At 43.1% G+C, this 24,583-nt stretch overlaps 1 protein-coding gene across 1 annotated transcript in view; it reads left to right on the top strand.

The window, feature by feature from the left end:
* LRRIQ1 (leucine rich repeats and IQ motif containing 1) overlaps positions 1–24,583 on the top strand; it is a 323,521-nt gene that overhangs the window by 121,017 nt on the left and 177,921 nt on the right. Inside the window, exons 12-13 of the mRNA XM_063927664.1 lie at positions 649–722; positions 808–901. Of these exons, the coding sequence (XP_063783734.1) occupies positions 649–722; positions 808–901 (168 nt within the window). The remainder of the gene's footprint in view (positions 1–648; positions 723–807; positions 902–24,583) is intronic.

Below are 24,583 nucleotides of genomic sequence, written 5' to 3'. Positions count from 1 at the left end.
TGAATGTGTAGTAGGCTGCTCAAGGTCCCACAGCATAAAATATAGTGATAACTTTACTTTACACATTGAAGAGATGGACTCATATTGGAGCCTCTGTCTGTGCTTGTGATTTTCAATACATCTGATTGGTAATACATTTCTTATTGCTGTGAATAGTGCTAATAAGGAATTCCATTTATTTGGTCTAAAAAATTATAAATAATAGTAAATCCCATTGTGAGGGATATTAAGGTTAAATAATGGGAGTATTATTGTTGATAGGGCTAACAAACAATGAGAAGGGCTAGTTAGGGGAAGGATGCCTTTTACTAAAGCGTGTTGCTACTGATTTAATACTGGGGCTCATGGTGGAAGAAAGTCTACAGTGTTCACCTTTCCAAGAGAAATATTCCACTCCCTCCACAGACCACACCCCTTGACAGTCCGTCCGTCCCCTTCCATTTAGGGATGTTTCCAGAAATTTTCTGGACATGTTTGTCCTCCCAGTTTGTCTTTGAAAATATCATACTCCTGACTTTTCAGAATATACGTATGTACATGGATATCTGATAGTTACAAAAGTTTGCAATTACTTTAACAGCAATTTATCGTCTGACAAAATAAGTAAAAATATTTGATGATAAACATGTATTATTTTTACAATTACAGCCTGGTCCATCTTGCGCAGTTTAACACCTTTGTTTCATTGGAAGATTTGGACATAAGTAATAACTGCTTATCAGGTACAGTAACTTAAGGACTTTCTCCAGATGCTTTCATTTTCTTACCATTCTTATACTATGTTTATCATTATTATTATCCTTTCAGACTTACAGTCCATTACACCGTGTATGGAAGGGTGTGCCAGTATACACAGACTGTCACTAGGCAAGAATCCATTCCTGCAAGAATCTAACTGGAGGTGAGGTGAAGTTACAATTTTGAGAGATGTCTTCATTTAGAAGACATTGTTTGATCAAAAAATTTAAGTGGGTTCTGCACCTTGAAACTATAACTTCATGTAGACAAACATAGAGGACTGTCATATAATTATATGCTTTTCAGCATTTTTTCAAAACAGTGATTTTTTTTTTTTTAAAGCCACTAATACCCCTTTCAGACATATGACCCGGGAATTTCCCTGGTTCATACCCGGGATTTTCTCTTCAGCAAAATCCGGGTTTTTCTACAGACCCCCTTTCACACGGACCCGGGATATTCCCGGGTTGGCCCCTTTCAGACATAAGCTGTTTTTTCCAGTTTTGAGGGCAGCCTCATCATTTTAAGGGGACGGTTTGCAGGCACACAATAATGAGGTCATGCAAAGGGTAGGGCAGGCTATAAATGGACTGGGTGTGGTGCCCATAATGGATTGCTGGATTCATGGCTGACAGCAATCCAATATATATATATATATATATATATATAATCATCATACAGGATGCAATGAATGGCACACAGGAGGCAGTTTCATATTTGCAAAAAAGTGATTCTTATTGGACCAATAAGAATCGCTTTTTTTGCAAAAATGAAACTGCCTCTTGAGTGCCATTCATTGTATCCTGTAAGGTGAGATATTAGATGTTTGGACTTTGGCACCGGGGCTCCTATTCTATTTCTATAGAGTGCCGGCTGATATGTGTTTCTGTGTGTATATATATATATATATATATATATACACACACACACACACACACACCAATAAATAGCAGACCAGATTTTCTTTTCCAAAAATGTTAACTCTAGAAAGAATAAAAGTTGAAAACTGTGTGCAAATCTATTGCATCTTAAATGAGATCCTCCGAATTATGAGGACATATATGGTATAGTACAGAACCTTTTTAGGAATGACATGCGCATTACACCCACTTTAGCCATAACATAAAAGTGCTGCGGTATTGCAGTGCTAAATATTAGTTTTGCAGCAGGGCATATATATATATATATATTACCTTTAGGTTGATTTTAAATCCTGCTGCAAAACTGGCAAAAATCCTCAGAAAATTGGTAGTATCTAAAAACATCAATTTATAATTAAACCCCAAAGAGCCACATCCATTATGCTTAGTAAAAGATACTTTAGTATATAAAATTAGTGGCCAAACTGATTTTGAAATGAGTTCATACAGTAGTTTTTTGTCTCAATTTGATTTATTTAACTTTACATTTGTCATTTTGGTTTCTGTTGTATTCCTTGTTGATTGCGTTATGTGACTTTCACACTGACTATATAAAGGAAAATATTCACAGATTATGTAAGAAAAACTTCTCTGTAATAGTTTTCTCATCCTACACCAGCAATGCTTAATAGATATTGCCTGTTTCAAGGAAATAAGAAATATAGATATAGTCAGCTAAGATATATGTGCATTTATTTCTACATTGAAACAGCAGATGTCCCTAAACTCAACCCTCTAATTGTATGTTTTTAGTAGCTCCTGGGTAACCAGCAGATGTCAGCACAATCCTTCTTCTTTTCTATACAACTACTATAGCTATCTCGTACTCACTTTTCTTTATATACCAGTAGAGGACACTGCAATTAATCTTAATTTTTCTGTCTGTAGATTGTTACAGCTTTCAATGGTTTATTATTATTATTATAATAATAATTATTGTTGGTAGTAATAATAATATTACTGATTATAACACTATACATTTGTAGTTGTAAACAACTTTTGTAAAGTGTGTGTTATTGGTAGGTAATAGGCTTTACTGCAATAGACACTTTCTCACTTGCTGCCTTAATGTTAGCGAGTGCAATTTAAAACCAGAGTGTTTTTTACATGATTTCTTTATTTTACTTACTCTTACCCTTTTAATTATCATTTATAACCTAATGGATAGAATGATTGATGTACAAACATAAATTACAGTAAGACAAAATACCCATATACTCCTTTCACACCGCACAAATAACCCAGTATCGACCCAGTGTAAGTGTACATGCCCCCATTTTGTAGTATGATCCCTGTTGCTGGGCCCGCTCTGCCTTCCAAATGATGCGGCTTGGGGCCCCTGTGAGCGACAGTGCAGGTCCCATTCTGCACATGCTCAGAACGTGTCCTGAACATGCATAGTCTACCTGCCATCAGACTAGTATGGAAGCCATCGGGTTTGCATACTAGTGTGCAAAAAGAAAGGAAACAATATTGTATTCCAGAAAACCGGCGCCAAAATGGGCACTAATCTCTAAACTGCTGTGTAAAATTTAGGGATGGTCAATCCCGAAAGGTATTAGCATAAATGAAGGGACACTGTGCTTGCTTTGAGGAAAGAGTACAAAAACAAATGAAATAATATAATATGAATATTTATTACTAAAAATGATTACTACAGGTTGAGTATCCCTTATCCAAAATGCGTGGGACAAGAGGTATTTTGGATATGGGATTTTTCCGTATTTTGGAATAATTGCATACCATAATGAGATATCATGGTGATGGGACCTAAATCTAAGCACAGAATGCATTTATGTAACATATACACCTTATACACGCAGTCTGAAGGTCATTTTAGACAATATTTTTTATAACTTTGTGCATTAAACAAAGTGTGTCTACATTCACACAATTCATTAATGTTTCATTTACACCTTATACACACAGCCTAAAGGTCATTTAATACAATATTTTTAATAACTTTGTGTATTAAACAAAGTTTGTGTACATTGAGCCATCAAAAAACAAAGGTTTCACTATCTCACTCTCACTCAAAAAAGTCTGTATTTCGGAATATTCCGTATTTCGGAATATATGGATATGGGATACTCAACCTGTAAAATATTTTCTTATAAAATTACCTCATAGTGCAATTCATAAAAAATACATTTGTAATATCTGACAACTGCAGTTAGAGCATGAATTAGAATGGAATAGTCACCCCTTTGGAATTCTGGATTCCACATCCATGATGAAATGGTAATATAAAAGCGATGTGTCCTGTTCCTTGAATGTGACCTATTTGGAAAAGTTCAATCACGAGTTGGATCTGGTGGGTCCTGGCTGTATGTTGCTGTCCAGGCTAGGGAAATGTGGGGTCCGGGTATTGGCAGAGGGCACTGCTGTGGCAAAGGAAGTCCCCTGTAGCCGGATTCACAGCTCCATTGGAATGGCCCAGAAATGCATATCCATACGTGGTAAAATGATGAGGTCTGGTCCAGGTCACATAAGTTAAAGATGGAATCCAAATGCAGGATGTGGAAGATGTATGGTCCAATTGTGTCCAAGGGGTGCAGGTAGCCTGACGCGTTTTGCTGGGGAAGGTTCCCAGCTTTTTCAAAGGTCGGGTTTGCATACTACTCTGAATCAGGTTAAATGGGCACTAGGGTGTTCATTGCTATGTTGGGGTTAGCTATGATACATGTTGCATAGGGACAAATACATAATCAGCTAAGGGGTTAGCTGGGATGTATGTTGCATAGGGACAAATACATAATGAGCTAATTCTACAGGAGCCATGAAATGTTTATAATCTGTACAGATTGAAATGATTATCCCGGATGACAGTGATGTCCACTGGATAAATCGAGCTGATGCACTGTGGGAAATAACTTTCTAGAGCTGGGATACTGCAAAATAGAGATTCAAATATTAGTTTATTTTCTTGACACTCTTTTGTGAAGATAGAAACCACTGCCAGTTGAATACATAATAGTATCTTAAAATGTGCAATGCAAGGCAAAAGAAATTGCAACAATTTACAAGCACTAATTAAAGACTAAAATTAAAGATGGATACTCCACTCAAACTGTACCTGTCAGGTGCTATTCAAAATTCTACTATTGTATAAATGGGATGTACTGTAGTTAAGTGACCGTCGGTCACAAAACCTCCCCCTATATCCCATAGCCTGACAATCCCAACAGTCGGCATGCCAACTAAAAGGGACTATTCCCGGCCACTGGTAAAACATACCCAACCCATATAAATAAGCTTATTATACCCACTGAGGTTTAATTTGCCTTAAAATGTCATTGAATCTACAAACACAAACTAGAATTAACTTATTTATACTGCATGGTATGCTGGGCACTAAGGCATTACGCCTTACATAAATTGTTGCTGTTGAGGGATACATTGTGTAATCACAGTGTAATCTCAAGTGATTAACTGGAGACATTGAGACAGTCAGATTTAACACGTTGCTATTAATTCTTGGGCACCCTGGTGGGCATTGCTGTAACATTATTATTCATTTTTTGGGGCATTACTGCCACTAATTGGAGTTTTTGTAGGCATTACTGAAACTAATAGTTATGGAGTTGGACATTGACTAATAATCCGTTTATTGAACAGTGAAACTTATGGTCATTTTGATGGACATTACTGCTACTAATACTGTAAACATTTTACTACCACTTCTTTTACTGTGCATTGTTTTTTATTTATTTTTTATTTATTTTTTCCTTCATTAGCATGAAAAAGCAGACAATCCAACCTAAGAGGTGTGGCTATTAAATAACAAGACTGTACTTGTAAAAAAATTAACCATAATGTATGAGGTAAAAAGGAGTGAGTCTACATTGACCTTGGACTATCCAAAATGGTTTTGCAAGTTTCACCCCTCTCGCACAGCGTTCCAAGAAGTTATTTTCCGTGTGTTTATAACAATGCTTAGTTCAAAAGTAGAGCAACGTGTTAAATTAAAAAAAAATTAAATTAAACAAAACGCCAACCCAACCTTTCCGTATGCTAAGGCTTATGGGACAGATTGTATGTCACGTGCATGTGTGTTTGAGTTGCACAAAAGATTTAGTGACAGTTGTGAGGATGTCGAAGATGATGAACGTCCCAGAAGGCCTTGCGCATCAAAAACAAACAAAAATGTAGGGGGAGGGAGGGAATTGTTTTAGGAGAAATGGTAAACATTGACAAAAAAACTGTTAAGCAAGTTTTGCACCAAGATCTTAACAGGAGAAAAGTTTTTGCTAAGATGGTTCCAAGCAGAAGAAAATGGAAAGCAAATTTCTGTAGACATTTTGGATCAAATTCAATTTCACATTTTTTTTAGATAAAAGTTATTAATTGTGATGAAACTTTAATCTTTAGGTGCGATCAGTCCATGCACTTGAAAACATAATCATCACTAAGAATAAAGCAAGCATGTCAAAGCAAATCCAAATTCAGAGCCATGTTAACTATTTTCTTTGATATCAAGGGTGTTATTTTGGAAGTTTGGGCACCAGAAGGTGCGACAGTGAATGAGCACTACTACAAAAGTTTTCTAGCAACTTTGTGGGAAAGAATCAAAAGATAGAGTTGTGGAAAAATACTTTCATCCTCTACCAGAACAACACACCAGCCCCACAGCTCTCTCTGTGAAGCAGTTTTTGGCCGAGAAACAGATTGCAGTGCTAGAACACCCTCCATACTGCCCAGACCTAGCACCATGTGATTTTTTTCTTTTCCCTAAAGTCAGATCTGTTCTCAAGGGAATATGTTTTGCATCTGTTTCTGAGGTAAAGAAGAAAACGATAAAGCTGTTGAGACAGCTGACAGATAGTTAGCTACACCACAGTTTTGACCAATGGAAAATAAGAATGCAGTGGTTTGTGGATGCAGAAGGGCAGTACATAGAAGGGAAATGGAGTAAAAATATACTTAATATAATTAAACATAAATTATAGCATCAGTTTCGTTATTTAATTGCCACATAATCTCCTATTCAGGGAAGCATACAGTATATCATTGTAAAATGGAACAGAATATTATACAATGAACATATACAGAATAAAAAAGATAAAAGGTAATATAAAAGCACATGAAACTGTTTCCCTATTTTTTTCCAACCCAGACATGGTGATATAGAAAACCAACACAACTGGTGGATCCTCTAGCAACAGTCTAGATCAGGGGTAGCCAGACTTTTGGAGTTGGCGATCTACTTTGAAAGCTGAATAGCTTTCGTGATCTATCTAGGTGGGACAATAGCGCATGACACAGGCGTGCACCCAAAAAAGGGCATGTCATAACAAAAAAGGGATGTGACCTCCTCACTGCACAGGGTGTAGGGACTGTGTCACCCGAAATCACAACTTGGCCCCCACAGGTAAAAACATCAAACACTTTGGCCCTAACATAGGAGTAAAAACACACTTGCCTCCACACAGGAGTAAAAACACGTTGGCACCCACACAAGAGTAATAACACATTGGCCCCCACACAGTAGTAAAGATACATTGGCCCACACACAGTAGTACAAATACATTGGTCCATACAAGTAAAAAAAAAATTGTCCCCCGCAAACAAACAAAAAACATATATGAAATTGTCTCAGCCCCTGCTACTCCTCTCTCCCCCTTCCCCATATAACACCTCAATAACAAATACTAACTAACGAGCAGGCAGCCAGGTGGAACAGAAGCTCCCCATGACAGCATGCCACGACAGGCAGGCCAGGCCGTCGAAGGAAGAGAAGCAGTGGTGGTGAGCTCCTCACAGCAAGTGGGTGTCATCATGATCACCGGTGCGCTGCACTACTGGGAGCTGTTTAGTTAAGTGTGTCGCGATCTACCAGCAGTTGCTCTGCGAGCTACCGGTAGATTGCTATCTACCTTTTGGCCACCCCTGGTCTAGATTCATACCACAAAGTCTTACCAAAACAATGCTTGAAGATCAATATAACTTCCCATAACTAAAAAAGACTCTTTATGTAAAGTAGTCTCCAACCAGTCCATACAGAAGGCATAACATTTCTTGGCCTTGAATAGGGACAAAGATGGAGAATCCTTTTGTAACCAACTATGTAGTATACACTTGCGCGCCACCGCAGACACTATTAACAGCAACTTTTTTGTTTCCCTCACACACTGCATATTAGGAATGACTGCCAGGTCTAACATTTGCCATCACACCAAAGAGGTGTCCCTGGATTGTTTCCAAAGTTTGACACTTTGCAATGCCAGTGATAGGTCCTCTTTAATAAGACTTATACATACAGTAGTTATACATTTTTTTTCTAGAATTATTTTAATGTTGGAAGAGCATGCTTGTGTTACAATCCTGAGCACTCATGTTTTGTTTTTGTTATAAATTACCTTTGCTTCAGTTTGTGGAACTACAGGTCACAGCTAGCTCCTGCATAGTTGTCTCCCAGTGCCTTTGCTCCTGCACTCAGCAACTGACTTCACAGGTGTCTGGATTCTGTAATTACAGCTCGTTACCTGGAAACTACTATTCAGCTTGTCAGCCTGCTCAGTCTGCACTGCAGCTGCATGTTATATCAATTACTGGGGGCCTGTCTGGTGCTCACAACTGATTGGTCCAGCCTGTTCTTTTAAGCCTCTCAATCCCAAGAGGCTTTGCCAGTTATAACTACTCCATGTGGTGTTCTGCTTCCTGGTTCCTCTCTGGTCTCAGTTCAACTGTCCAGTGGGTATTGCCTTGTTCCAGTATTGAATTCCAGCTTCAACATCTTGCTGACGACTTTAGTCTGCCGACTGCCGCTACCTCCTGTGTCACCCCTGGAGTGCCTGCTGCTGTTCCATCTCCACGGCCCCAGCGTACCATCTGGCCGTGTGCACCCTGCCACCTTCTCCAGTTCCTGTTTGTTCCTGTGTATCCCTGCGGTTGGTCATATACAACACCTCTACCATAACTCCAGTCCAGTTCAGGTATCAAGTGACCCAGACAGGGCGCCGCGACCTGCACGTCGGAAGCCGCGAAGCCCATATCCCCTTGCGGGGTTCCCTGGTGAAAACCTTCCGGCGTGTTAGACTCCGCGCCTCTGTTCTAGGTAACGTCAACCACTTGGTACCTGATCCCGAATTCCGGATTCTGCACTAGTTCCTGACATTATAACTGGCCCACCACTTCCTGGGCATGGACCCGTCACAGCAAAATCCGGCTCAAATCTTGGCTGGTCAAATACAAAATTTGACGCAGCAACTGCAAGATCTAAAGCTCCGAGTTTCCACCCAGGAAGAAACTAGCAGGTCATTGGTTGTAACCAGAGCTCCTGGGCCTGAACCAAAGCTGCATCTTCCAGATCGGTTTACAGGTGACCGGAAACAGTTCCAGAATTTCCGTGATAGCTGCAAGCTATATTTCAGACTCCGGCCATTATCGTCTGGTTCTGAGGCTCAGCGAGTAGGTATCATCATCATCTCCCTCCTGCAGGGGGAACCCCAGTCCTGGGCGTTCGGATTAAAAACGGAGAATCCCGCCTTGCAAACAGTGGATGCCTTTTTTAGCGCCCTAGGAATTCTTTATGATGACCCGGACCGAGCAGCTTCTGCAGAGGCTCACTTACGAGCCCTGAGACAAGGGAAAAACACGGCCGAAGTATACTGCACTGAGTTTCGCAGATGGGCAGGTGATAGTGGTTGGAATGACCCAGCCCTCCGAAGTCAGTTCCGCTTAGGCCTCACTGAGCAAATTAAAGATTACCTTGTCCAGTATCCTACTCCTGAAACCTGGACAAGCTCATGCAGTTAGCAATTCGAGTAGATCGTCGGATCAGGGAACGGAGGATGGAGAAAGGTGGAGGGTCACCATCTCCCTCAGCAGTAGCCTTGGAAGAAGCCGAAGATTCCAGTGAACCCATGCAGATTGGGGCCTTTCGTCTTTCTGCTCAGGAAAAATCTCGTAGACGATCGATGGGCCTATGCTTATATTGTGGAGCAAAGGGTAATTTTGCTAATGTTTGCACCCTGAAGTCGGGAAAAGACAAGACCCAGGGGTAAAAGGGGAGTTACTCCTGGGTCTGGCTGGAATCTCTCCAAAAAATTCAGTCTTGCTTCCAGTTCAAATTAGTCTACCTACTCAGCAAGTTGCAGTCAAGGCTTTTGTTGATTGTGGTGCAGCTGCCAACTTTATGGATATCTCTTTCGCCCGGTCCTGGAACATTCCTATACTAAAGATGAAGCCTTCTGTGACTATTTGTGGCCTTGACGGTAACCCCCTCCTCAGTAAGCAAGTGTCTTAGAAAACTCCTCCTGTTCATTTAACTACTGGTCTTCTGCATTCGGAGAAGATTATTTTCCTCCTTGTCAATTGCCCCATGGCCTCCATAGTCCTAGGGCTTCCATGGTTGAAATCCCATAATCCATCCATCTGCTGGAAGACAGGAGAACTCTTACAGCGGGGAACAGAATGTACAGGAAGATGTCTGTCCTTGCCAGTGCGATGCTCTCAAGTTATACCAGAGGGGCTACCGACTCCATATCATTCATTTGCGGATGTCTTCTCCAAGAAAGAGGCGGATACTCTTCCCCCCCATCTACCTTACGACTGTGCCATCAGTCTGGTATCCGAAGATAAATTACCTAAGGGTAGATTATATGCTCTTTCTTTGCCAGAAACTAAAGCCATGGAAGACTATATTCAGGAGAACCTAAGCAAAGGGTTTATTCATCCCTCAAAATCACCAGTAGGAGCAGGATTCTTCTTTGTGGCAAAAAAGGACGGCTCCTTACGTCCATGCATTGATTATAGAGGACTCAACAAAATCACGGTTAAGAATTCTTATCCTTTGCCTTTGATTTCCGTGTTGTTTGATCAACTCCGGATGGCCGAAATCTTCTCTAAAATTGATCTTCGGGGGGCATATAACCTCATACGAATTAAGGCCGGTGACGAGTGGAAGACGGCCTTCAACACTCATTCTGGGCATTATGAATACCTTGTTATGCCATTTGGATTGTCAAATGCTCCTGCCGTCTTCCAAGATTTTATCAATGATGTGCTCCGAGAATTCCTGGGAAAATTTGTTGTGGTCTACTTGGACGACATCCTGATATATTCACGGTCACTTGAGCAGCATCGAGTCCATGTCCAGATGGTGTTGCAAAAGCTCCGGGAGCACCATCTATACGCCAAGTTAGAAAAATGTGAATTCGAAGTGAAGGAAGTCGCTTTCTTAGGATACGTCATCTCTCCCAAGGGGTTCTCCATGGATCCCAGTAAGCTTCAAGCAATTCAAGATTGGGCACAACCTACTAACCTTAAAGCTATACAACGCTTTCTTGGGTTCGCTAATTATTACAGGAGATTTATTCGTTCATTTTCAGACATTGTTGCACCTATTGTTGCTTTGACCAAGAAAGGTGCGGATCCATCACATTGGTCACCTTCAGCTCTACAAGCTTTTCTCAAGTTAAAAAAAGCCTTTATATCTGCACCTGTTCTTAGTCATCCAAATCCTGACCTGCCTTTTGTTATGGAAGTGGATGCTTCTGAAGTGGGAGTGGGAGCAGTCCTATCACAGAAAGATCCAGTGGATTCTAAACTTCACCCGTGCTCTTTTCTGTCCAGAAAGTTCTCTCCTGCCGAAGGCAACTATGATGTTGGAAATCGTGAACTGCTTGCTATCAAGTGGGCTCTAGAAGAATGGAGGCATTGGTTGGAAGGGGCGAGACACGTGATTACAATCCTCACTGACCATAAAAACTTATCCTATATTGAGTCAGCCAAGAGACTGAATCCAAGACAGGCACGATGGGCATCATTCTTCACTAGATTCAACTATGTGATCTCCTATCGGCCAGGATCGAAGAATCTTAAAGCAGATGCCTTGTCACGAAGCTTCCTTCCAATTCAAAATTCATCCTGCTCTTCTGAACCAATTATTCCTGTTTCCAATATCCATGCTGGTCTTGCTCAAGATTTAGTCTCCCAGATTTAAGCCAAACAGTCTCTTGCACCCATGGGGACTCCCTCAAGACTCTTCTTTGTCCCTAAAGAGTACAGGAAAGCAGTTTTATCTGAATTTCATGTAAAAAGAGTCTCTGGGCATCCAGGGATTTCTAAGACTCTGGATTTATTGTCTCGCTCAGTTTGGTGGCCTTCTATGTATCAAGATGTTAGAGAGTTCATTCTTGCTTGTGAGATCTGTGCTCAACATAAAACTCCTCGTAAAGCTCCCATGGGACATCTTACGCCTCTTACGGTTCCCTCAAGACCTTGGTCCCATATTTCTATGGACTTTGTGGTTGATCTTCCAAAGTCATCGGGGAACAATACCATTTGGGTTGTGGTAGACCGGTTCAGTAAGATGGCTCACTTTGTTCCTCTTCGCAAGCTCCCCAGTGCCAGGGAATTGGCAACCTTGTTTATCCAACATATCTTTAAATTACATGGATTACCACAGGACATCGTCTCCGACAGAGGAACTCAGTTTGTTGCTCAATTCTGGCGAGCTTTCTGTTCAGCTTTGCATATTAATCTTAGTCTGTCCTCTGGTTATCATCCGCAATTCAATGGACAGACTGAGCGAGTGAACCAGTCTCTTGAACATTATCTCCTTTGTTATGTTTCCAAGTACCATAAGGATTGGGTGGACCATCTGGCATGTGCTGAATTTGCATATAATAATTCCAGTCACTCTTCTTCATCCATGTCACCCTTCTTTTGTCTCTCTGGGTTCCATCCTAGGTCTAACGCTTTTGACATCCTGCAGCAACAGACTTCTTCCCTTGATCCTGTAGCTCGTCTGAGGAAAATTTGGAGGAGAGTACGTCTGGCACTCAACCAAGTCTCTGTTCGTTCCAAACAATTTGCTGACAGACGACGAAGACCTTGTACTCTTAAAGTGGGTGACATGGTGTGGCTGTCCACTCGAAATATCAAGTTACGCCAGCCCTCTCAAAAATTTGGGCCTAGGTTCATTGGTCCATTCCGGATTATTAGACAGATTAATCCAGTAGCCTTTCGACTCCTTTTACCAAAATCACTTAAGATCAATAACACTTTCCACTGTTCCTTGTTGAAACCAGCATTTGTGTCCCAGAGATTTAGAAGATCTCCTTCCAGTAGGCCTGCCACTGTGTTAGTCCAAGGTCACAAGGAGTTTGTTGTGGAAAAGATTCTGGATTCCAAGTTCAGGAGGGGTCAAGTTCATTTCCTCGTGCATTGGAAGGGTTACGGTCCGGAAGAGAGAACCTGGGTACCAGAGCGGTTTCTTCATGCACCCAGACTTAAGAGGTCTTTCTTCTGTGAATTTCCGGATAAGCCTGGTTCTAGGGGTTCTTAACCCCTCTTCAAGGGGGGGGGGGGGGGGGGGGTACTGTTACAATCCTGAGCACTCATGTTTTGTTTTTGTTATAAATTACCTTTGCTTCAGTTTGTGGAACTACAGGTCACAGCTAGCTCCTGCATAGTTATCTCCCAGGGCCTTTGCTCCTGCACTCAGCAACTGACTTCACAGGTGTCTGGATTCTGTAATTACAGCTCGTTACCTGGAAACTACTATTCAGCTTGTCAGCCTGCTCAGTCTGCACTGCAGCTGCATGTTATATCAATTACTGGGGGCCTGTCTGGTGCTCACAACTGATTGGTCCAGCCTGTTCTTTTAAGCCTCTCAATCCCAAGAGGCTTTGCCAGTTATAGCTACTCCATGTGGTGTTCTGCTTCCTGGTTCCTCTCTGGTCTCAGTTCATCTGTCCAGTGGGTATTGCCTTGTTCCAGTATTGAATTCCAGCTTCAACATCTTGCTGACGACTTTAGTCTGCCGACTGCCGCTACCTCCTGTGTATCCCCTGGAGTGCCTGCTGCTGTTCCATCTCCACGGCCCCAGCGTACCATCTGGCCGTGTGCACCCTGCCACCTTCTCCAGTTCCTGTTTGTTCCTGTGTATCCCTGCGGTTGGTCATATACAACACCTCTACCATAACTCCAGTCCAGTTCAGGTATCAAGTGACCCAGACAGGGGGCCGCGACCTGCACGTCGGAAGCCGCGAAGCCCATATCCCCTTGCGGGGTTCCCTGGTGAAAACCTTCCGGCGTGTTAGACTCCGCGCCTCTGTTCTGGGTAACGTCAACCACTTGGTACCTGATCCCGAATTCCGGATTCTGCACTAGTTCCTGACAGCTTGATGGTGAACCCAGTGCTGTCACAGAACATGTGTAGCTATAATTTGCTTTTAAAAAACAGTAAATACTTTTGAAATTCAGTTAATATTTATTGCTTTTCAAGCAACATAGAGATGTGATGGGGCTAATGGTGTGTACACACGGGGAGATATTTTCTTACAATTTTGACTATATAGTGAAAATCATAAGAAAAGTTAGTGTAGATCGCAAGGTGAAAGTCACCTTGCGATCCCGATTCGATGCCGATGCGCGGTCCCGTGCGGTCGGCATCTCAAGACTGTGCAGGCAAGTCAATTTTGACTATTTCTATAGAAGAGATAGTCAAAATTGACACTTAGCCAAAATCGCACATAGTCAGTATCGCAAGTACTTAATGAGTGTGCTTGCGATACTAACTATGTGCCGACCTAGCCACTGTTGCATAGTGAGAATCAGGCATAGCCCGAATCTCACCGTGTGTATGGTCCTTATTTCTGAGTTGGGAGCAAAGCACAAAAAACCTAGACAGCTTTGTACCTTGGTAAAACCATGTTGCCCTGCAGTTGGGTTCAGATTTAAAACGTGCAGAAAGATTTAGATTTGATAGACGTGTCCAACATCAAATCTGAATTGCACGGTATAAATAAAACTGGCAATTATTTGTGGGTTACATGCAGCCAGTATTTACCCTGCATGTGAAAAAAATGTTTTTGCATCCATTGCATTGCAACGTGCAAAGTTTATTTGCTTTGATCCAACACAGAATCAGCCCCAGTATGTAGACTGGGTGTGTCAATCGTAAAAAAAAAAAAGAGAGAAAAGTTACTAGGTGGCGAGTTTGAAATCCTGGCAGCATTACATTGTTTTCCAGGATTACCAAACTCAAAACCAATGCAAACAACCCATGATTTTCCCCTTTAAAAGTACTGTATAGAAGCCCCACCTCTGATAAGTGTGTTGGTGGAGAGTGCTGCACAAATGCCTTGTATATTTTTTGTGTGAAATGGCACAGAATAAAACAATAAAGTAGTCCATCCTACATATTAGAAACAACAGTAAACATTTAAACATGGGATAGTAGTGGATAAATTGGGGGCACAACAAGTGAACCCTGGAAACCTAATGCATTTTATTTGACACAATGGGTCTGATTCTAAGTCTCAATCAACTATATATGGCCATAGCTAACTGCCTTTAGAAAACAGATCTTTTCAGATCTCCAGGTGATTCTGAGTCTGATGGATCTCGACTGTTTATTTTTTGTCTATTAAATGGGAGTTTCTGGATGGCAACTGGGTGGTATCAATGCAGATGCATGCAAAAGAACCATTTTGTGGCAATGTCATAGGAGTGTTGTGGACTTGTAGCCTGAATTTAGTCCTATTTGGGGTAATGCATATAATCAAGGGGCAGCGTCTGTTAGACAAATCTTTCACCCAGCATGGGCAATGTGGGGAATGAAGACCATTGTGGCTGCAAATGTAAAAATAGTGGGTGGAGCATTTAGCCACAAGTGTATTTGCTTTAGTATATAGTTCCAATCTGGTTGCAGTATTTGTTCGGCCTTGCATCCATTTTGCGAGTGACTCAGAATCAGACCCATTATGGGAGAGACGTGTGCAGTTTCTTGTGTGTGTGCTGTTTAAATCATTGGGTGGTATTCAAATGATATATCATGCCCAATCTCCTTTCTAAAATGATCACCGTTATCGTGCATATTGCCCAATAGTAATCAAGTTTAGCTGTGTAAAGGGTTGGATGCCTCGTTACCCCGGGGGTAGCGAGCTGAAATGATGATACCTCGCCCCCGAGGGCAAAAACAGAAGGGGTGTGGATGGGGGTGAAAAGAATTGAATATCACCTATTGTCTAACCAGACAGGAACTACCAAGCTGGCACATTATTTGAAAGCGAATACTCCCTCCACTCTTTCAAGCAAGGATACCTTCCTGTGCCTGTTAGTATAGGGGAGTTAGCGCACCACCTCCCCCCATCCACTTTCATATCTGGGTACCTCTAAGTTTACCTGTATAATTATAGGCATGATAGGCCTCCCACCCATACATGGAAATGGTGTGTTTTCAGTAGGACAGGGTAATATTGTCTGATGATCACAGGTGATCACCAGAAAATAGCTAAAAGGGGTCACATATTTTGAAATTGGGAAGCCAGGTTAGGGGAGATCACAATTTTTCTGCATTCATAGGGGTTAAAATGTGCTTTTCACACTTATCATCAGACATTGTCATCTGAGGGGGCACTTTTGTTTTAAATGAGGTTGCGCCCACTATTTGTATTTTTTGTCTTTTATATATGCATACCACTAGCCGGAAACCACAACTGTGGGCGCATACGACTCATCACCGGTGTATAGTACCAGTAGGAAAACGGTAGGAAGTTTTATTTTAATGGACACATGCAGGACTCATCTTTCAGGATTTATGGTACATCCAAAAGATGAACCCCACTCGTTTTCTGCAGTAAAGGCGTTATATTTGCTAACTTGTGCAAAGCAGACCTTTAGAAGTCTAGGCTTTATGGTTACATGTCATTTTTGATCGGGTAATGCAAGGTGATGCTTTAATACCTAAGTTTTTGTGCCCTATGTGCTACTCTTTTAATTGATGCCCCATCGTTATTCTTATAGGCCCCATCCAGTGTTGTGCTAAGTTCTGCCTTTTTTGGAGCAGAAAGGAATTTAATGTTTTGTTACTCTTTCAAAGCAACCTTCAGTACTATATTTTCTTATTCTAACCATTTACAGCCATCCTGCATACATCATATTTATTATGTATTTATGTATTATGTATTTATTAACAGTTATTTTTATAATGCCAGCTGCTCTTTGCAGTTGGGAACAAAACAGTAATTAAGTAAGACGGCTTATTACAGACAGAGGTAGGAAAGCCCTGCTCACAAGCTATACAATCTATAGGCAAGGATAAGTGGTACATATTGTATAATTGTCTAGCCTGATTCTTGGTGGGCTGTATGATCCAATCATATAGCAGTTTTTGCCTGAGGTCAACAGAATGTGAAAGTGAATAAAGAGAGAATATGTAAAGCTATGTGTATACTCTATAGATGGGATATAATTGGGTAGGATATGGAGGTTATGTGGGTGGTTTTGGAATTTGATAATCTTGCCTAAAGAGGTGAATTTTCAAGGAAACGCTCTAAGATTTGGAGACTAGAGGAAAGTCTTAGGGGCATATTTACTAAGGTGCGGGTTATAGAAATGGAGATATTGCCTATATCAACCAATCAGATTCCAGCTATTATCTTCTAAAAACAGCTAAAATATTTACTTTTCAGTTAATTTTTAACACCTCATAGCTCACAATATTGTTTTCATCCAGCTTAAGCCAAAAGGTTGCACCGAGTTAGCTGGATGACCAAGCTAAGTGACAGAAGTGGGCGGCACAAACATGTAGCACATCTAGGGTTGGCACTGCAGTGGCAGACAGTATATCAGTTTTATAAACTATGCCAAACTATCTCCAGCCGATTTTGCAAAAGCCTGATGTGGGGAATGACCTGACTCAAGCAGGCAGTGTCCGAATTAACTTCAAATGTGGCAACTTCGAAGGGTTTGAGAACCTGGCACAACATGGAAATTATTCTCCACTGCCCTAGACTCAGGTGCATTCCCGCTCCTTTCCCTAAGTCATAGGTGGATGTGTAGGCTTGACTGGCCTTTTGCTGCTCCTCCATCCGCTGAAGCATATAAAGCAGTGGTGGCTAACCCGCGGCTCTCGAGCAGCTTGCTGCTCTTTCATCCTTCGCTCCCGGCTACCGCTGCCCGACGCACACACTTCTTAGGCTCCCCCCCCCTCCAAGTGCTGCTCACCGTGCTGCTGCTGTGAGGGGAGGAGAGCGCAACGTGCGCCTCTCCTGCCCCTCAGTGTCTCTCTTCATTCGGCGCCAACCCGTGAGCCAATCAGAACTCGCAGATTGGCAGCTAAGGCCCCCGATTGGCTGCCGAACCATGAGCTTTGATTGGCTCACGGACCGGCGCCTAATTGAAGAAAGACACACACACTGCCGCCGGAGACTAAGGGGCAGGAGAGATGCACGCTGTGCTCTCCTCCCCTCACAGCAGCAGCACACTGGCACTGTGGAGACATGTGTATCTGGCACTGGGGCATATCTGGCACTGTGGAGACATGTGTATCTGGCACTGGGGGCATATCTGGCACTGTGGGCATATCTGGCACTGTGGGGACATGTGTATCTGGCACTGGGGACATATCTGTATCTGGCACTGGGGGCATATCTGGCACTGGAGGCATATTTGTATCTGGCACTGGGGACATATCTGGTACTGTGGGGCATGTGTATCTGGCACTGGGGCCATATTTGGCACTGTGGGGATGTGTATTTGGCACTGGGGGCATATCTGTATCTGGCACTGGGGGCATATCTGGAACTGGGGGTATATGTATCTGCCACTGGGGGCATATCTGGCACTGTAGGGGCATGTGTATCTGGCACTGTGGGGCATATATGTATCTGACATTGTGGGGCATATATGTATCTGATACTGTGGGGAAATGTGTATCTGGCACTGTGGGGAAATGTGTATCTGGCACTGGGGGCATATATGTATCTGGCACTGGGGGCATGTGTATCTAGCAGTGGGGGCATATATGTATCTTGGCAGTGTGGAGGCACCCATTTTTTGGCATTTTTATATGTATGTGGCACTGTACTGAGGCATTATATGTATGTGGCACTGTACAACATGACTAAAAACAGGGTTATGACACAAGCTCATACTCCTACAAACGTCATACCGAAAGATGTGCGCACAAAAATGGGGTGTGTCTTTTGACAACTAGGCCTCGGTTTCACTTTTGTGCACGCACCTTTGGAGCGCGCATGATAGTGGCTCTTGCCCTTGACTACAGTTCTTTTCTGGCTCTTTGCTTGTGACTGGTTGGCCAATCCTGATATAAAGGGTAGAATTCCATCTCGTTACTACCTCTTGCTTCACCTGATGGCAGTGCGAATTCAAGAGTGTTTGCTGGAGCTCCAGTCTTCGACATGCAGTTGCTGAATGTCGAAAATGTCCACTATTTTTTCGGGCCTTCGACAGCATCTCCTGCACGCCCCTGTCGTTTTAAAAAAAATTCTGCACCACCAAATTATCTGTGTGAGCAAAACATGGGACGTGTTGGAATTCGCCCAGATGTGATGCTCTCACAATATTGGTGGCTTTGTCAGATATCACAAATCCCTAGAAGAGTCCAAGTGGGGTAAGCCATTGTGCAATGAATTCCCTGAGTTTTTGTAAGAGGTTCTAAGCAGTCGGCCTCTTACTGAAACTGGTGATATACAGCGTAGCCTGCTCTAAATGAGTTGGTATTTGTGAGATGCTGCTGCTGTTGGTGCTGCGGAAGGCAATACATTAACCCAGTAGGCTGTCACAGTGAAATATAGTCTTTAGTTTGCCCTGTTCCACTTGTCCACATATCTGTGGTTAAGTGGTCAGTGGGTACAACGGCATTTCTGAGGACACTAATAACACACTTTTTTAATGTCCTTGTACAGGCTGGGAATTGCTTGTCTAGTGAAGTGGAATCTAGACGGGATTTGTTCCAGGGACACAGTACATCAATCAACTGTCTAAATCCCACTGCTCTAATGGCGGATACTGGATGCACGTCTAACACCAGCATAGTTGTTATGGCCTCAGTAATCCACTTTGCAATTGGGTGACTGCTGTCATACTGTACTTCATCTTCCTTGCAAAGGATTGTTGAACTGTCAATTGATTGGTTAAACTACAAATAGTTTTCCTGGTCCCCTTCTGGGATGAAGTTCGAATCCCAGCAGCAAAGCAGCAACAGCAGCACCAGTAGGTGTAGCATCGGGTGTGGTATTGAAAGTCCACAGTAACTAGGTCGACAATGTCTAGGTCAACCACTATTGGTGGACAGTAACTAGGTCGACAAGGTGTCTAGGTCGACAGGGTCTTTAGGTCGACATGTTCTAGGTCGACAGGTTAAAAGGTCAACATGAGTTTTTAATGTTATTTTGGTGTCGTTTTCTTTGTAGAGTGACCGGGAACCCCAATTAGTGCACAGCGTCCCCTCGCATGGCTCGCTTCGCTCGCCATGCTTCGGGCATGGTGCCTTCGCTCCGCTACCGCTTCGCTCGGCACAGATTACCGTTCCAATCGTAGTCCACGTGGATCGCTAAGTATGAAAAGGTTCAAAAAAAGAAATAAATTGTGAAAAACTCATGTCGACCTTTTGACGTGTCGACCTAGAACATGTCGACCTAAAGACCCTGTCGACCTAGACACCCTGTCGACCTAGTTACTGTCGACCAATAGTGGTCGACCTAGACATTGTCGACCTAGTTACTGTCAACTTTCAATCCGGATCCCGTAGCACTCAAGGATCCTCCAGAGGAATCCTGGATAGGAGGGGAGTCACTCATACCTATGAAATTGGATACAGGACTACTTCCAATCCTGATTGATGGGGAAATTGACGATGAGGGTGGTGGTGGGGATAGCAGACGCTTGGATCCAACAGAGAAAAGTGAGCTAGGTGTTGCTGGACTGGTTACGTTCTTAGCCGAAGTTTCTGAATGTGATATATGTGCTGCAAGTAGTGTAACAGGGAGGAGGTTCCTAGGTGGTTACGATCCCTACCTCGACTTGCAATGGCATTACAAAGGCTACAGATGGCTAGACAATAATTGTACGGGTGTGGGGAGAAATAATTCCACACAGAAGAGATAGGTTTTTTGTCTTTTGCCCAGGCATGACAATGGACTTTTTCATACCATGGGCAACAATTGTCTCACTGGAGCCTTATTTAATCAAACCACATCCCCATCATCAAAATCCTCATCGTCAACATTCTCATTAGTGCCAGCTACACCAATATCCTCCTCATCCTTGTGTACTTCTACAGTGACATCCTCAATCTCAATGTCAGCACATTGAGTGGCGCTGCTCCTCCCAACACTTGCAGAGGGCGTGCAAATGGTTGAAGGAGCCTTCTCTTCCCGTACAGTATTGGAAAGGCTTATACATCTCAACCGTGAAGACACTTGGACTCTACTTGGGGATTGGTGATATTTCTGAACGCACAGTTGGTTCCTGTGACTTATCAAGTTTCATTTTTTTAACTCTTCTGCAGGGAAGAGAGCTTACGACATCATTATGAGACCAGCAGTCATAAACACAGGCCAAGGCCTTAGCCTTTCCTTGCCATTTTGTGTAGTCAATGGCATATTGCCAATTTTACATTTCTCGTCAGCTAACTTTCCCTCTTTGTTCCTATTTATCACCGTAAAATATTACTGCTTTGATTTTACATGCCTTCCATGCCATTGGGCATCATCCTTAGCAGATGACATTGACGGATTTGCATTGTCAATGTCATGACTAGTGGCAGCAGCTTCAGCACTAGTAGTAGAAGGTGGGTCCTGATCTTTCAATTGTTTGTCCTCCATTTCTATCATCACTAAGTGGGGTACTGCAACAGTGTTGCACATGAGTCAGAAATATATATAATTATACACTGTGGTTGACCCTCACTGACGGTAACGCACTAATGAGTCAGAAAAATGTAGAAGTATTTTTTATATCACACACCAGCGGTTACAGTGTTGCACAAATGAGTCATATATACACTGCTCAAAAAAATGAAGGGAACACTTAAACAACACATTGTAACTCCAAGTCAATCACACTTCTGTGAAATCAAACTGTCCACTTAGGAAGCAACACTGATTGACAATCAATTTCACATGCTGTTGTGCAAATGGAATAGACATCAGGTGGAAATTATAGGCAATTAGCAAGACACCCCCAATAAAGGAGTTGTTCTGCAGGTGGTGACCACAGACCACTTCTCAGCTCCTATGCTTTCTGGCTGATGTTTTGGTCACTTTTGAAAGCTAGCGGTGCTTTCACTCTAGTGGTAGCATGAGACGGAGTCTACAAACCACACAAGTGGCTCTGGTAGTGCAGCTCATCCAGAATGGCACATCAATGCGAGCTATGGCAAGAAGGTTTGCTGTGTCTGTCAGCGTAGTGTTCAGAGCATGGAGGCGCTACCAGGAGACAGGCCAGTATATCAGGAGACGTGGAGGAGGCCAACAACCCAGCAGCAGGACCGCTACCTCCGCCTTTGTGCAAGGAGGAACAGGAGGAGCACTGCCAGAGCCCTGCAAAATGACCTCCAGCAAGCCACAAATGTGCATGTGTCTACTCAAACGATCAGAAACAGACTCCATGAGGGTGGTATGAGGGCCCGACGTCCACAGGTGGGGGTTGTGCTTACAGCCCAACACCATGCAGGACGTTTGCCATTTGCCAGAGAACACCAAGATTGGCAAATTCGTCACTGGCGCCCTGTGCTCTTCACAAATGAAAGCAGGATCTCACTGAGCACATGTGACAGACATGACAGAGTCTGGAGACGCCAAGGAGAACGTTTTGCTGCCTGCAACATCCTCTAGCATGACCGGTTTGGCAGTGGGTCAGTAATGGTGTGGGGTGGCATTTCTTTGGGGGGCCGCACAGCCCTCCATGTGCTCGCCAGAGGTAGCCTGACTGCCATTAGGTACCGAGATGAGATCCTCAGACCACTTGTGAGACCATATACTGGTGCGGTTGGCCCTGGGTTCCTCCTAATGCAAGACAATGCTAGACCTCATGTGGCTGGAGTGTGTCAGCAGTTCCTGGAGTGTGGCCCGCCCGTTCCCCAGATCTTAATCCAGTTGAGCACATCTGGGACATCATGTCTGCTCCATCCACCAACGCCACATTGCACCACAGACTGTCCAGGAGTTGGCGGATGCTTTAGTCCAAGTCTGGAAGGAGATCCCTCAGGAGACCATCCGCCACCTCATCAGGAGCATGCCCAGGCGTTGTAGGGAGGTCATACAGGCACGTGTACGCCACACACACTACTGAGCCTCATTTTGACTTGTTTTAAGGAAATTACATCAAAGTTGGATCAACCTGTTGTGTGTTTTTCCACTTTAATTTTGAGTGTGACTCCAAATCCAGACCTCCATGGGTTAATAAATTTGATTTCCATTGATAATTTTTGTGTTATTTTGTTGTCAGCACATTCAACTATGTAAAGAACAAAGTATTTGATAAGAATATTTCATTCATTCAGATCTAGGATGTGTTATTTAAGTGTTCCCTTTATTTTTTTGAGCAGTGTATAATTACACACTGTGGTTGACCTTCACCGACAGCGTCACACTAATGAGTCAGAAAAATGTAGAAGTTTTTTTTATATCACACACCGGTGATTACAGTGTCGCACAAATAAGTTAGAAATATATATATAATTACACACTGCGGTTGACCTTCACTTACAGCGTCGCACAATACGTGTATGAGTAGGAAATAATATCCTGCGGTCTGTCCGGCATTGTCACAGTACTTCTGAAAATAAAATAAAAATTGTATAGTACACTGGAGTACAGCACAAACAGAAAAAAAAATATTTTTTATAATTATAATTTTAGGCTTTTTGTTTTTAGCTTTTATTATTTTAATTTTACACTGGGGTGGAGACTCTGGATGGACGGACAGATCCCTCCTTTCAGATACAGCAGACCAACCACCTCTTTTTCAGATACAGCAGGCAGAGGGAGCACCCCTTTTTCAGATACAGAAAACAGAACACACCTTTCAGATTCAGCAGAGAGCACAACCCTTTCAGATACAGCAGACAGAGTACCCCTTTCAGATACAGCAGACAGAGCACCGGCCCCACGCCACACCAGACAACACAGTACTGGAGACGAACACGTCCGTCCAGTACACTCCCCACAGCCGTAACGAAGATGGCGCCGATGCACGTGGACTTATATAGAATCCCAAACCCGCAAGAATCCGACAGCGGGAAGATGACATTCGGCCTCGCTTTGGGATCTGAGTAAGGCGGGAAGTCCCGAGCCGGACTGGGATCCCGGCTCGGATCGCAGTGTTCGGGTGGTTTTGGTTCTCCAAGAACTGTACCTGCTCATTCCTAGTAATAACTAATAAGTATACCTGTGTGCTGGAGAAAGGCAGCCATTTTATTTAAAGATGTGCGGCGGACACTTTTCGGGTTTTGTGTTTTGGTTTTGGATCTGGATCCCCGCTCGTGTTTTGGATCTGGATTGGTTTTGCCAAAACCACCCTCGGGTTTTGGTTTTGGATTTTTGAAAAAAACATAAAAACAGCTAAAATCACAGAATCTGGGGTAATTTTGATCCTATGGTATTATTAACCTCAATAACATTCATTTCCACTCATTTCCAGTCCATTCTTAACACCTCACACCTCACAACATTATTTTAAGCCAAAAGGTTGCACCGAGGTCACTGGATGATAAAGCTAAGCGACACAAGTGTGCAGCACAAACACCTGGCCCATCTAGGAGTAGCACTGCAGTGTCAGACAGGATGGCTGTTTTAAAAACTAGGCCCCAAAAAGCACACTTGCAAAGAAAAAACAGGTGCAGTGGACATTCATGGCTGCAGCTCCAGCTCTCCCCAGCGGTGCTGTACACTCCCGAGCACTGGTTGCTGGCTAACTACAGCAGGAGGCTCCGGTTTTCTTCTTGTCAGGCACACACGACGGGGGCTCTCCGGGATCGCGTGGCCGCGCTTCGGGAGGTGGTAAGTGGGTCCCGCTTGCGGGACCCGGTCTTTATCACAATCCGGCGCGGTCAGTGGGAGGCGGGCCGCGCGCGCTGGCGGTGGACACTGTGGCAGTACAGGCGATCCCACTAGATCACCAGGGCATGGGACAGGTCAGGTTTTCTCTATAAACCGTTTTATTAG

The sequence above is a fragment of the Pseudophryne corroboree genome, chromosome 6 (assembly GCF_028390025.1).
Source record: "Pseudophryne corroboree isolate aPseCor3 chromosome 6, aPseCor3.hap2, whole genome shotgun sequence".
NCBI classification, from domain to species: domain Eukaryota; kingdom Metazoa; phylum Chordata; class Amphibia; order Anura; family Myobatrachidae; genus Pseudophryne; species Pseudophryne corroboree.
Note: the sequence above shows the minus strand (reverse complement) of the source record. Positions and strands in the feature narration are given on the sequence as shown.